The sequence below is a fragment of the Oncorhynchus clarkii genome, chromosome 27 (genome assembly GCF_045791955.1).
Source record: "Oncorhynchus clarkii lewisi isolate Uvic-CL-2024 chromosome 27, UVic_Ocla_1.0, whole genome shotgun sequence".
Lineage (NCBI taxonomy): Eukaryota > Metazoa > Chordata > Actinopteri > Salmoniformes > Salmonidae > Oncorhynchus > Oncorhynchus clarkii.
This window is the reverse complement of record NC_092173.1, coordinates 39,902,802-39,917,562: the sequence shown is the minus strand read 5'-3', so window position 1 is coordinate 39,917,562 and position 14,761 is coordinate 39,902,802. Positions and strand designations below refer to the sequence as shown.

Here is a 14,761-nt window from a genome sequence, read left to right as displayed (position 1 = left end):
AGTTTGTTAGGAAGGCTCCCCCATATCCCATAAAAACTTGTGAGCAAGGTGTGTGAACATCTGTTTTCTAATAAGGTTTGGTGATTAGGGTGTACACTGAGAGATTACATCTGGAGGCTAAGGTTTAGGAAAACATGCAGGGTTGAGAGGGAAGCACAACTATACACACAAAGGACTTGAATATGACACCTTCATCCACCTGTATACTGTGTGCTGGCATTAGCAGTCCTAAAACACACACAATCTGTATTCGTTATCACTCACTAGGAAAATGTGTATACAACATTGGTCAAACCTAAATATGCAGGAGTTTGAATATATAATGTAGGGTATTTGTTATAAAACTGTGGTGTTGCGTATTTTGGCAGTAGCACAGCCAAAACACAGCCCTTATGACCTCATCCTTCTCTGATTTGCTTAGAAGAAAGCGTCACAGTCTCCAGCATGCATAAAACCCAGACATTTTAGGGGGTGGGGGTCAGGTCTTCCCTGATTCCTTTAGGAGGCCTCTTACAGAGTGTGTGTGAGAGAGTGTGATGCAGCTACTATGGGTGGTAGTGATGGGGGTGTTAAGAGCCTTTTGGGCAGAGGGAGAGGAGGCTCTCTGTCGGATACTGGGAAGACCAGAGTTCCCTATGCTGTCCAAGGAAGGAGACGTGACTATAGGAGGAGCCTTCTCCATCCACACCAAAATCTCAGAGCCCCTGCTCTCATTCACAGACACACCACCTCCTCTCATCTGCTCAAGGTAAGCTCTTTGACAGTCACCCAGTCTCTGTGATGGATTTATGTGTCATTGACTTGACCATTCTTTTTTGACAAGTACAAAAGAAGATTACAATCATAAGATTCAAAGAAGAACCAAACCTGACAATGAAATCGGACCATGGTCATTTCTGCAGTTTCACATCTTCTACCAGACGAACCTAATGCAATGCTTTTTGTTCCCCTTCTGTTTCCGCAGCATGAACCTCATAGATTTTCATTTAGCTCAGACCATGATCTTTGCCATCGAAGAGATCAATAACAACAGTTCTTTGCTCCCCAACATCTCTATTGGCTACAGGATATATGATAGTTGTGGCTCGACTCTGTCCTCCATGCGTGCGGTTATGGCTCTGATGAACGGTCAGGAGAGGACGGTGGGAAAGACCTGCTCTGGCCAATCAGCAGTCCACGCCATCATCGGTGCCTCTGATTCTTCCTCCACTATTGTGATGTCACGATCCACAGGAGCTTTTCAAATACCAGTGGTAATGAAGTCACACATACATTTGAACAATTCTGTCTGATGAAAAATAATTACTTATTGTCTTATTTCTCCTGTTCTATCTAGATCAGCCACTTCGCCACCTGCGCATGTCTGAGTAACAGAAAGGAGTTCCCCTCCTTCTTCAGAACCATCCCCAGTGACTTCTACCAGAGTAGAGCCCTAGCCCAACTTGTCAAATACTTTGGCTGGACCTGGGTGGGGGCTGTTAGAAGTGACAATGCCTACGGGAACAACGGCATGGCGACCTTCATGGAGGCTGCCAGTCTGGAGGGTGTGTGTATAGAGTACTCTGAGGCTATCTTATGGAACAACCCCAGGGAGCAGATAGCCAGGGTGGTTGAGGTGATTAGCAGGGCCAGCTCCAAGGTTGTGGTGGCCTTTCTGTCCCAGTGGGAGATGGATGTTCTGCTGGAGGAGGCATTGGCCCAGAACCTGACCGGGCTGCAGTGGGTAGGCAGTGAGTCCTGGATAACTATTGATCGCCTGGCCACTAGGAGGAGCTCTGCTGTCCTCAGCGGTACTCTGGGATTCACCATCAGTAAGTCTAAGATCCCAGGCCTCAGAGAGTTCCTGCTCCGTGTCGGTCCAGCCCAGGATCCAAACAACACCCTGCTCAGAGAGTTCTGGGAGATCACGTTCAGCTGCAGGTTTTCCCCTCAGCAGGAGAAAGAGAGTGGGCCTAGGCAGAGTCAGTGCTCTGGGTCTGAGAGACTAGAGGAAATCATTAACCCCTTTACTGACACATCCGCGCTGAGATTCTCTAATAATGTGTATAAGGCAGTGTATGCTGTGGCCCACTCCATACATGACCTGCTGACCTGCAGGCACGGTGAAGGCCAAGGTGGGAATAGGAACTGTGCACACAGAGACAGCATCGAGCCAGGACAGGTGAGTGGCTACCTCTATCGGCCACCAAAAGTTCATTTTGTTCAACAGATTTGAGAATTGACTGACAGGTTTTATGAAATTGCCAAATATTTACAATCACACAATGTTATTTCTAAAGTACTTGAATTATAGTCTTAGAAAAAAGGTGCTATCTAGATCATAAAGGGTTCTTCAGCTGTCCCCATAGGATAACCCTTTGAGGAACCCTTTTTGGTACCAGGTAGAACACTTTGGGTTCCATATAAAACCTTTTCCATAGAGGGTTCTACCTGGAACCCAAAGGGTTCTACCTGGAACCTAAAATGATTCTACCTTTAACAAAAAAGCGTTCTCCGATGGGGACAGTGTTGTGTATGAATTTTACACTATAATCCATGTTGATTATTTTAACTCTTGCAGGTGTTGAGATACCTGCGGGACTTAAACTTCACCATGAAGTCTGGGGAGAGAGTTTATTTTGATGAGAACGGAGACCCCACAGCCATCTATGAGCTGGTGAACTGGCAGAGAGACCAGGCAGGAGAGACTGTGTTTGTCACTGTGGGGAATTACAATGCCTCTCTCCCTAAAGGAGACCAGTTTGCCATGAATGGGATACAGATTGTATGGGCTGACAATCCCTTAAAGGTACACAGTTACACAGAAAACACATGGTAGCAGGTACAGGTACTTAAACAAAATGCAGATTATTACATTAAATATACTTTAATTGATGGTAGAAATCTGTTGACACATACTGTGAGAATGAATTGAGTGATTGTGTAACCAATGGGTTTAATAATGTGAGTGAAGGAGTAAAGAGAGAGAGAGACAGGAAGAGGGAGTGAGCAGGTGTTGTGTTGTGTTTCAGAGGCCTCGGTCTGTGTGTAGTGACAGCTGCCTCCCAGGGTACCGCCAAGCAGAGATCAAAGGAATGCCAGTCTGCTGTTTTTCCTGTATCCCCTGTGCTGCTGGAGAGATCAGCAACCTAACAGGTGAGACACCTGATACCACCGCCGGCCCCATACTCTTAGATAAAAGGGTTCCAAAAGGGTTCTTGGGGTGTCCCCATAGGATGAAACTCTTTTTGGTTAAAGGTAGAACTCTTTTGTGTTCCATGTAGAACCCTCTATGGAAAATGTTTTATATGGAACACAAAATGGTTCTACCTGGAACCAAATAGTGTTCTTGAAAGGGTTCTCCTATGGGGACCGCCAAAGAATCCCTTTAGGTTTTAGATAGCATGTTTTTTTCTAAGAGTGTAGCCTCCTGGGAGCCCTCAGCAAAATGTTGTTTTTGCTCTGGGGGCCACTAGCGGCCTCTGATGACGCTCTGACTGATACTAACCAAATCCACTTAACAAAAAGATACATAAAATGTAGAATGTGTTATCTTCTAGAATATAATACACAACGTGACTATAGATCATATTGACTATAGTGTTTTCCTTGTAGACTCAACTAAATGCACACAGTGTTCCCTGGAATACTGGTCCAACGGAGACAAGAGTCGCTGTGTCCCAAAGGTGGTGGAATTTCTCTCATTTGACGAAACCATGGGAATCCTCCTGGCTGCAATCTCATTGGTTGGAGCATGTTTAACCATAGTGGTGTCATTGGTCTTTTTTTCCTTCCGAGAGACTCCGATCGTCAAGGCCAGCAACTCTGAGCTGAGCTTCCTGCTGCTCTTCTCCTTGACTCTGTGTTTTCTGTGTTCTCTTACTTTCATTGGCCGGCCCTCTGAGTGGTCCTGTATGCTGCGCCACACAGCGTTTGGGATCACCTTTGCTCTGTGTATGTCCTGCGTCCTGGCAAAGACCATAGCGGTGGTGATAGCTTTCCAGGCCACAATGCCAGGCAATACAGTTCCCCAGTGCTCTATTCCTCTCCAGAGAATCAGTGTGTTCAGTTGTACCCTCCTACAGGTGGTTATATGTGTTCTCTGGTTAGCTCTAGCTCCTTCAGTCCCAGTCAAAAACACAGCCCACGCCACTGAAAAGGTCATTCTAGAGTGTGATGTGGGTTCAGCTATTGGTTTCTGGGCTGTGTTGGGGTATATAGGACTCCTGGCTCTCTTGTGCTTTATGCTGGCTTTTCTGGCTCGAAAGCTTCCTGATAACTTCAGTGAGGCAAAATTCATCACCTTCAGCATGCTCATATTCTGTGCAGTCTGGATCACCTTTATCCCAGCTTATGTCAGCTCTCCTGGGAAGTTCACAGTAGCTGTGGAGATATTTGCCATTTTGGCCTCCAGTTTTGGGTTGCTTTTCTGTATATTTGGTCCAAAGTGTTATATCATATTACTTAAACCAGAGAAAAATACAAAAAAACACATCATGGGGAAAAGTCATGTAAAATCACAATAACGTAGTTTACAGAACAGGGACCTGGAGGAAAAAGGCTTCAATTTAATTCAGAGGGATGTTTTAGTATTTATTTTAATCTAGTCCAGAAGAGGGTCATGTAATTTCAATATTTTTAATTGTTTTAGAATGAGTTGCTTATTAGGCTATACCTCCATGTGTGCCCCATGCCGCCCTTCATCTCCGATTCTCCCCACTGAGCGCAACATCAAGTGTGTCTGTAGGCTGTTTAGTATGGTGATCAATCAAATTATCCATGCATGCTCAGAGAAGCACAGTTATCTATTTTTATATAGACGCACCGTGGCTAGGAAAAACTCCCTAGTATGGCCAGAACCTAGTAAACCTATAGAGAAACCAGGCTCTGAGGGGTGGCCAGTCCTCTTCTGGCTGTGCCGGATTGAGATTATAAGAGTACATGGCCATTAAGGCCAGATGGTTCTTCAAGATGTTCAAATGTTCATAGATGACCAGTAGGGTCAAATAATAATCAGTGGTTGTAGAAGGTGAAACAGATCAGCACCTCAGAAGTAAATGTCAGATTGCTTTTCATAGCCGAGCTTTCAGCGGTTGAGACAGCAGGTGCGGTAGAGAAAGAGAGAGAGAGAGAGAGAGAGTCCAAAACAGCAGGCCCGGGACAAGGTGGAACGTCCGGTGAACAGGTCTGGGTTCCATAGCCACAGGCAGAACAGTTGAAACTGGAGCAGCAGCACGACCAGGTGGACTAGAGACAGCCAGGAGTCATCAGGTCAGGTAGTCCTGAGGCATGGTCCAAGGGCTCAGGTCCTCCGGGATGGGAGGGGAGAGAGAGAGAGATGGGAGAATTAGACACCAGATAAGACAGGAGAATTTCACCAGATAGGGCAGACTGAACCTAGCCCCCCAGCACATAGACTATTGCAGCATAGATACTGGGGGCTGAGACAGGCCGGGTGAGGGGAACACTGTGGACCTGTCTTACGATACCCCCGGACAGGCCAACCAGAAAGGATTTAACCCCACCCGCTTTGCCAAAGCACAGCCCCCACACCACGAGAGGGATAATCTCCTATAGCATCACACCCATCATTAACGGTAACATATCAAGGATTACAGATGGAGTGCTGTCAGGTGGAGTGCTGTGAGACACCGCAGCTGGAAGATCTCCTGGTGATCAATCCGCTAACAGTCACAGCTAAGGCTGGGGAGCCTGTGTGCAGACGTGATGGAACATAATAACTGTCACAGTTCTCAAAAGACATCAACTTAGGAGACATTTTCTCCTTTCACCAAAACCCAGTAGAGAGAATAAAGTAGACGTCACACGTCAAACGTCTGATTTATGATCCTATGTCCGGATGACACATACATGCCCAAATATGGGCATCCGGTCAGGATATCCTGGTGGGAAGGTGTCACGTGGTTATGCCAATATAAGTGCATCCTGTTCCTGTTGTCATGAGGTTGCCCTCTTTGGGTACAGCAAGCCCATCCTTCTCTCTCTGTCTCCTACACTCAGGCTGCTGCAACCTCAGGTCGTAAATTCCTGGAGGAGATTATCTCCTCATGGCCACAGTATATAGAGAGGGACATTTTCATAGAGAAAACAAAGGAATTTCTTCCACCTCGCAGAACTTGAGGTCTGAACAACGTTTATGTTCTGGAGAAGGTATAAAAGATCGGTGAAGCATCTAGCTACGAACTGGTCCGTTTGGTACAATTTTGTGAAACTCATGAGAGACAATACGACCACATTACCATAACTCTGTTTATATAATTTCCTCAGTTTTGAGGCTTGCATCTAATTTCTGTACAGGATGAATGAGGAAAGATGAAACTATTTGTGAAATTATGGGATGCTATGTATTGATGTAACGTGAGAGAATTGTATTTCTGTGTAAAGTTTCACTTAAGTCACTGGCACGCCCCCATGAACACAGCCAGGACTTGGCGTCATGCGACAGCCTTTTTCTGCTCTTCCGAATAAAACCCCCACCTTTAGAATTCCTCAACAGACCATGTTTCTCTCAATCATGAGAGGACAAAGGTTGCAGACCAGCTTACCTCGATAAAGAGAGGGCCAAGGTTTGAGACGATTGCTGAATCTTTTAACCATCCCACGTGGTTAAACTCTTAGACTATCGATACCAACAGAATAAGAACAAGTGTTTGATTAAATTACTAGTCTGCAGCTAGGAATCCGGTATCATTGAACGCGAAGACCGACAACCGCAGAAACATCTATTCTATAACGATGTGAATGAATGTCACTCTGAACTATCCATACAAACCATGACAGAGAGAGAGAGAGGGCGGACAGACTCTCCAACAGAATCAAATATTTCAACAGAGATCCCGACGACACACTGAGGGTAAATATATATATTGATTGCAATTGTTCCCGAATGTGTGAGCGTTCATGTGCAAGGGATTAGCATTACAATTGTTATAATTATCAACTGTGTGTTGTCTTATCTCAGTCGACCCCCACTTCCCTTTTGTACACCAAGCCGCGATGACGGTTTATCCCAATAGGGAAACTCCGTTAACACTTCCTTGTAACTATCTACTGTTTGTTTATGCATTTCTGTGAATTACTTAGTTAGTAAATAAATGATTTAAGACAATTGATGTATGGATGACTCATAGTGAAGACTGGGTTCGTGCAGATAACCAAGAATTTACAACTTTCAGATGAGACTGAAATAAGGTGACGATTAATATTGACTGCTATTGATGTAAAATATTACTAGGTCTTTAAGAGTTTATTTGGAAGATAACAGCTCTATAAATATTATTTTGTGGTGCCCCGACTTTCTAGTTAATTACATTTACATGATTAGCTCGATCAGTTAATATTAATTACAGAGAAAGGATTTTATAGAATAGCATGTCATATCACTTAATCCGGCATAGCCAAAGACACAAAACTGTTGTCACGTGTTAGAGTGTGTGTGTTATTTTATGGCTATATTGCATCTATTCCTTTGAAGTTGTCATGATGATTGATGTGTAGGGACCTCGTGGAACTGGGGGGTATGTGTTTGAACATTTCAAAGAGGATGGCCCCACACCCACCCTATTTTATTGCCCTTAGGGTTGTTGTCTATGAAGCAGGATTGTCCGGGGGGGATTGTGTTGGCGGCAGACGCATTATAAATAAGGCCCAGAACAACACATGCGGCCCCAGAACACTTAACAATATGTTTTAAATAAAACCCAGAACATTAAATAAAACCCAGAACATAAAATGATGTCTGCTATGCCAATTCTCGGGGTGCTATGCATCTCTTGTCACGAACCCAATGATAAAATCATCGAGGACATTTTGTATGATACCGCTGAATGTTTTGAAGGAGTTTTGGATACGAGTGATGGACATATGGCTTACATATTCAAACCTGTGGATTCAACTGTGAAGATTTTCACAGACAGCGGTGCCAAACCCCTTTATCATGCAAAACCCAGGAGTTTTTCTCCTGTATGAGAGAATGGCTTAAGATAAGGCTAGCGCTCTGTCAAATTGAACAGGCCCTGAGTGGTACAAACCTGCCAGGCTATGCATTGGAAGAGCTTGTGTGCGGGCGCAGTGATTTGAAAGCCATAAGGATCTCTTCAATGGCATATAGCCCCGAATCCAAAGTGACAATTTTAGCATGTGAACAATTTGATAGTACAAAAGAGACAAAGTCTGTCTGTTCATATGTATGTTCCAAAGCCTGCAAGGATGTAAAAATTTTTATGCCCGTGTTTAGATTTAAATGGATTGATTACCCTATATTCATAACCCTGATGAAAAAGCTGGACAGTCTTTTCCAAAATCGTGAACAATTACGTCGCTGGCCGCTTCTATCCTTAAGACAAACACAGGGTCTAAATGCAAGACGTTTGATCTATCCATGAGTTGAAAACTTACGGAGCCTTGACGGAGCGTGTGTGGGATATCCTGCGAGCAAGAGATTCTGTCTTGACGATGGTGAGTTGGAGACGGATGGATTTAGAAACATATAGCCAGGCCCTTTATCTGTAATGAAGGAATTTTATATGAATACAGTCTTTCCTACAACAGCATGTTATAAACATTTAAAGGTTATTAAAAGTTTAGTACTGTGTCTGGTAATGATGTAAATATAAATAAAACATACGTGCAGGGTAGACTAGGGGCAGCAGGGTAGCCTAGTGGTTAGAGCGTTGGACTAGTAACCAGAAGGTTGCAAGTTCAAACTCCTGAGCTGACAAGGTACAAATCTGTCATTCTGCCCCTGAACAGGCAGTTAACCCACTGTTCCTAGGCCATCATAAAAAATAAGAATTTGTTCTTAACTGACTTGCCTGGTTAAATAAAGGTAAAATAAACAAATTCAATATTGCGCCGTAAAATTGTTTAACTAATTATAACATGTTTTAAAAAGGTTTGTACTAAATATTATGTATTAAATAAATGGACACCTTTTCATCCAAGCTACTCAATACTGCCCCTGCAGCCATAAAAAGTTAACAAGTTCTCATTTAAAACTGCAACCTGGCCAAGATAAAGCAAAGCAGTGTGACACAGACAACAACACAGAGTTACACATGGAGTAAACAATAAACAAGCCAATAACACAAAAAAAGTCTGTGTGCAAAAGGCATGAGGAGGTAAGCAATAAATAGGCCACATGAGCGAATAATTACAATTTAGCAGATTAACACTAGAGCGATACATGAGCAGATGATGATGTGGAAGTAGAGATACTGGTGTGCAAAAGAGCTGAAAAGTAAATGAAATAAAAACAGTATGGGGATAAGGTAGGTAGATTGGGTGGGCTATTTACAGATGGACTATGTACAGCTGCAGTGATCGGTGAGCTGCTCAGATAGTTGATGTTTAAAGTTCGTGAGGGAAATAAAAGTCTTCAACTTCAGCAATTTTTGCAATTTGTTCCAGTCACTGGCAGCAGAGAACTGGAAGGAAAGGCGACCAAAATAGGTGTTGGCTTTGGGGATGATCAGTGAGATATACCTGCTGAAATGTGTGTTGTTATCGTGACCAGTGAACTGAGATAAGGCGGAGCTTCACCTAGCATGGACTTATAGATGACCTGGAGCCAGTGGGTTTGGCGACGAATATGTAGCGAAGGCCAGCCAACTAGAGCATACAGGTCGCAGTGGTGGGTGGTATAAGGTAATTTGGTAACAAAACAGATGGCACTGTGATAGACTGCATCCAGTATTATGCGTAGAGTGTTGGAAGCTATTTTGTAGATGACATCACTGAAGGTGAGGATCGGTAGGATAATCAGTTTTACTAGGGTAAGTTTGGCGACGTGAGTGAAGGAGGCTTTGTTGGGAAATTGAAAGCCGATTCTAGATTTGATTTTAGATTGGAGATGTTTAATATGAATCTGGAAGGAGAGTTTAGAGTCTAGCCAGACACCTAGCTATTTATAGTTGACCACATATTCTAAGTCGGAACCATCCAGGGTGGTGATGCTAGTCGGGCTGGCAGGTGAGAGCAGTGAACAGTTGAAAAGCATGCATTTGGTTTTACTAGCGTTTAAGAGCAGTTGGAAGCCACGGAATGAGTGTTGTATGGCATTGAAGCTCGTTTGGAGGTTAGTTAGCACAGTGTCCAAGGAAGGGCCAGAAGTAAGCAGAATGGTGTCGTCTGCGTAGAGGTGGATCAGGGAATCGCCCGCAGCAAGAGCGACATCATTGATGTATACAGAGAAAAGAGTCGGCCTGAGAATTGAACCCTGTGGTACCCCCATAGAGACTGCCAGAGGTCCAAACAACATGGCCTCCGATTCGACACACTGAACTCTGTCTGCAAAGTGGTTGGTGAACCAGACGAGGCAGTCATTAGAAAAACCAAGGCTATTGAGTCTGACGATAAGAATATGGTGATTGACAGAGTCGAAAGCCTTGGCCACGTCGATGAAGACGGCTGCACAGTACTGTCTTTTATCGATGGCGGTTATGATATCGTTTAGTACCTTGAGCGTTATTGAGTTGCACCCGTGACCGGCTCGGAAGCCGGATTGCACAGCGGAGGTACGTTGGGATTCGAAATGCTCAGTGATCTGTTTATTAACATGGCTTTCGAAGACTTTAGATAGGCAGGGCAGGATGGTATAGGTCTGTAACATTTTGGGTCTAGGTTGTCACCCCCTTTGCAGAGTGGGACGACTGCGGCAGATTTCCAATCTGTAGGGATCTTGGATGATTCGAAAGAGTGGTTGAACAGGCTGGTAATAGGGGTTGCAACAATGGCGGTGGATTACTTTAGAAAGAGAGGGTCCAGATTGTCTAGCCCAGCTGATTTGTACGGGTCCAGGTTTTTCAGCTCTTTCAGAATATCGGCTGTCTGGATCTGGGTGAAGGAGAAGCTGGGGAGGCTTGGGTGTGTAGCTGCGGGGGGGAAGGGGGGGCAGAGCTGTTGGCTGGGGATGGAATAGCCTGGAGGAAGGTATGGCCAGCCGTTGAGAAATGCTCTTTGAAATGTTCGATTATCTTGGATTTATCAGTGGTGAACATGTTACCTAGTCTCAGTGCAGTGGGCAGCTGGGAGGAGGTGCTCTTGTTCTCCATCGAGAAAAGTTTTGTTTTATTACCAAACCACCTTATACCACCCACCACTGCGTCCTCCGCCTTATCTCAGTTCACTGGTCACGATAACAACACCCACCCGTAGCACACGTTCCAGCAGGTATATCTCACTGATCATCCTCAAAGCCAACACCTTATTTGGTCGCCTTTCCTTCCAGTTCTCTGCTGCCAGTGACTGGAACAAATTGCAAAAATTGCTGAAGTTGGAGACTGGTCAGGATAATGTCTATGAGGGTGCCCATGTTTACGGATTTAGGGTTGTACCTGGTGGGTTCCTTGATGATTTGTGTGAGATTGAGGGCATCTAGCTTAGATTGTAGGACTGCTGTGGTGGTAAGCATATCCCAGATATATTCAGAACGAACTCTGAAGCTAGATGGGGGGCAATCAATTCACAAATGGTGACCAGGGCACAGCTGGGAGCGGAGTGGGGTCGATAGCAGGTGGCAACAGTGAGAGACTTATTTCTGGAGAGGTACATTTTTTTACTTAGAATTTCAAACTGTTTTGGTATAGACCTGGAAAGTATCACAGAACTTTGCAGGCTATCTCTGCAGTAGATTGCAACTCCTCCCCCTTTGGTAGTTCTATCTTGGCGGAAAATGTTGTAGTTGGGTATGGAAATCTCAGAATTGTTGGTGGCCTTCCTAAGCCAGGATTCAGACACAGCAAATACATCAGGGTTGGCTGAGTGTGCTAAAGCAGTGTGTAAAACAAACTTAGGGAGGAGGCTTCTGTCACAAATATTACCGAAGGTGACTCCCCTTCTTGTTCGGGTGGCGCTCGGCGGTCGTCATCACCGGTCTACTAGCTGCCGCCGATCCTTTGTTCTGTGTTCGTTTGGTTTTGTCTAATTGGTTTCACCTGTTTCTTGTTTGGTTGTTAGGGTGGGGTTATTTAAGTTTGTTCAGCTCGCTTCTGTTTGTGCAGGCTTGTTCATCTGTATGTGTTAGAGTGGTTAGTGTTTTCATTTGGGTTTCTCGCTGTCCTTTTATTTTTCACGATAGGTAACTTTTGTTCTGTAGTATTACCTGGTTTGGTATACTATTTTTGTTCCTGTGATTTATTCTGGACATTAAAGCGTGTTTTTTTCCCGCATCCTTTGCTCTCTGCGCCTGACTCCACACCTATTCACTCATTGAGCGTTACAGAAGCCCGCAACATATGATTGAGTCAGCAGGAGCAGCGACCACCCCTCTTCCCACGATGGAGGAGAGAGTCCTTCATCACACGTCCATCCTCCATCGCATCGGATCGGAGATAGATCAAATGATGGAGTGGATGGATCGTTGGGAGAGGAGTGGTCTCCCTACTACCCCACCTACCCTCCCACCAGCAACTCTACCATCTCCCCAAGCGGGATCTGGTTCCAGCGCTCTGCGCATTACACCTCTGAGGGAGTACGATGGAGCAGCGGCGGGGTGCCAGGGATTCCTGCTTCAACTAGACCTCTACCTGGCCACCGTTCGGCCGGCTCCCTCGGACGAGGAGAGCGTGAATGTTCTCGTCACTTGCCTTACGGGTAGAGTTCACCTGCCGTTTCCGGGCCGTGTTCAATCACCCTCCGGAGGGCCGAGCGGCGGGTGAGAGGTTGTTCCATCTCAGGCAGGGGACGAGGAGCGCGCAGGACTTCACGCTGGATTTCCGGACCTTGGCCACTGGAGCAGGGTGGAACGACAGGGCCCTGATAGACCATTACAGGTGTAGCCTGAAAGAGGACGTCCGCAGGGAGCTGGCTTGTCGGGACACTACGCTTAGCTTGGATGAACTGATAGACCTGTCGATCCGGTTAGACCATCTGCTAGCTGCTCACGGACGTTCTGAAAGGGTCCTGTTAGTTCCACCTCGTGACCCTCCCGCTCCTATCCCAATGGAGCTAGGAGGGGCCGCGTCTAGGGAGATCGAAGGAGGAGGCTCCTCCTGTACCAGTTGTGGCCAGAGAGGGCACACTTCAGGTCGGTGCTGGAGGAGTTCATCTGGGAGTCGAGAGGGCAGGCAGAACACTCCTCGGTCACCCCAGGTGAGTAAGCACCACACTCTCCCAGAGTTTCCTGTTGGTGACATGTTTTTATTAATTTGTTTCCTTAAATTTTTTCCCTCTCTCCAGCATAAGGCGCTAGTCGATTCAGGCGCAGCTGGGAACTTTATAGATCGCGGACTCGCTCAGAGGTTGAGGATTCCGTTCGTAAAAGTAGACCACCCTTTTCCGGTGCACTCTTTAGATACTCGACCATTAGGGTCAGGGCTGGTCAGTGAGGCCACAATTCCTTTGAAGATGATTACGCAGGGGAATCATAAGGAGCGGATTAGTCTGTTCCTTATTGATTCACCTGCGTTTTCGGTGGTGCTGGGGACTGGCTATTCACAATCCGACGATTTCGTGGAAACAGGGAACTCTCCAGGGGTGATCTGATGAGTGTTCAGGCAGGTGTGTAGGAGTTTCCATTGGTGCGACAACGGTGGAGAGTCCAGACCAGGTTTCCACCGTGCGCATTCCCGCTGAGTATGCCGATTATGCTATCGCTTTCAGTAAAAAGAAAGCGACCCAATTACCACCCCATCGACAGGGGAATTGCGTGATAAACCTCCAGGTAAACGCTGCACTCCCCAGGAGTCATGTGTATCCTTTATCCCAGGAGGAGACGTTGGCTATGGAAACATATGTCACCGAAGCTCTGGGACAGGGGTACATTCGGCCCTCCATGTCACCCGTCTCCTCAAGTTTCTTTTTTGTGAAGAAAAAGGATGGTGGTTTGCGTCCGTGTATTGATTATCGAGGTCTCAATTCCATCACGGTGGGTTTTAGTTACCCACTACCTCTCATTGCTACGGCAGTGGAATCATTTCACGGAGCGCAGTTCTTCACGAAACTGGATCTCAGGAGTGCGTATAATCTGGTGAGTATTCGGGAGGAAGATGAGTGGAAAACCGCATTTAGCACTACATCTGGCCATTATGAGTACCTCGTCATGCCATACGGGTTAAATAATGCTCCAGCTATCTTTCAATCCTTCGTGGATGAGATTCTCAGAGACCTGCACGGACAGGGTGTGGTAGTGTAAATTGACGATATTTTGATCTACTCCGCTACATGCACTGCGCATGTGTCTCTGGTGCGCAAGGTTCTTGGGCGACTGCTGGAGCATGACCTGTACGTGAAGGCAGAGAAATGTGAGTTTTCCAAACAAGCCGTTTCCTTCCTGGGTTATCGCATTTCCAGCTCGGGGCTGGTAATGGAGGGTGACCACGTCAAGGCCGTGCGTAATTGGCCGGCCACGATAAAAGAGGTGCAGCGGTTCTTAGGGTTTGCCAATTACTACCGGAGGTTTATCCGGGGTTTTGGTCAGGTAGCAACTCCTATTACCTCACTGCTGAAGGGGGGGCCGGTGCGTTTGCAGTGGTCAGCAGAGGCGGACGGAGCTTTCCGTAGGTTGAAGGCGCTGTTCACTGAGGCGCCGGTGTTGGCGCATCCGGACCCTTCTTTGGCGTTCATAGTAGAGGTGGACGCATCCGAGGCTGGGGTTGGAGCGGTGCTCTCACAGCGCTCGGGTACGCCACCGAAGCTCCGCCCCTGTGCCTTTTTTTCGAAGAAGCTTGGGCCAGCGGAGCGGAATTATGATGTGGGGGACAGGGAGTTGTTGGCTATGGTTAAGACCCTGAAGGTGTGGAGACACTGGCTTGAGGGGGCTAAG

At 46.1% G+C, this 14,761-nt stretch overlaps 1 protein-coding gene across 1 annotated transcript; it reads left to right on the top strand.

Moving 5' to 3' along the window:
• The first annotated feature begins 575 nt into the window (after window positions 1-575).
• LOC139385516 (extracellular calcium-sensing receptor-like) lies at window positions 576-4,505 on the top strand. The gene is made up of 6 exons (XM_071130639.1): window positions 576-748; window positions 965-1,253; window positions 1,337-2,161; window positions 2,561-2,788; window positions 3,012-3,135; window positions 3,595-4,505. The coding sequence occupies exons 1-6, from the start codon at window positions 636-638 to the stop codon at window positions 4,503-4,505; spliced, it is 2,490 nt and encodes an 829-aa protein (XP_070986740.1). The 5' UTR covers window positions 576-635.
• Window positions 4,506-14,761: the final 10,256 nt, after the last annotated feature.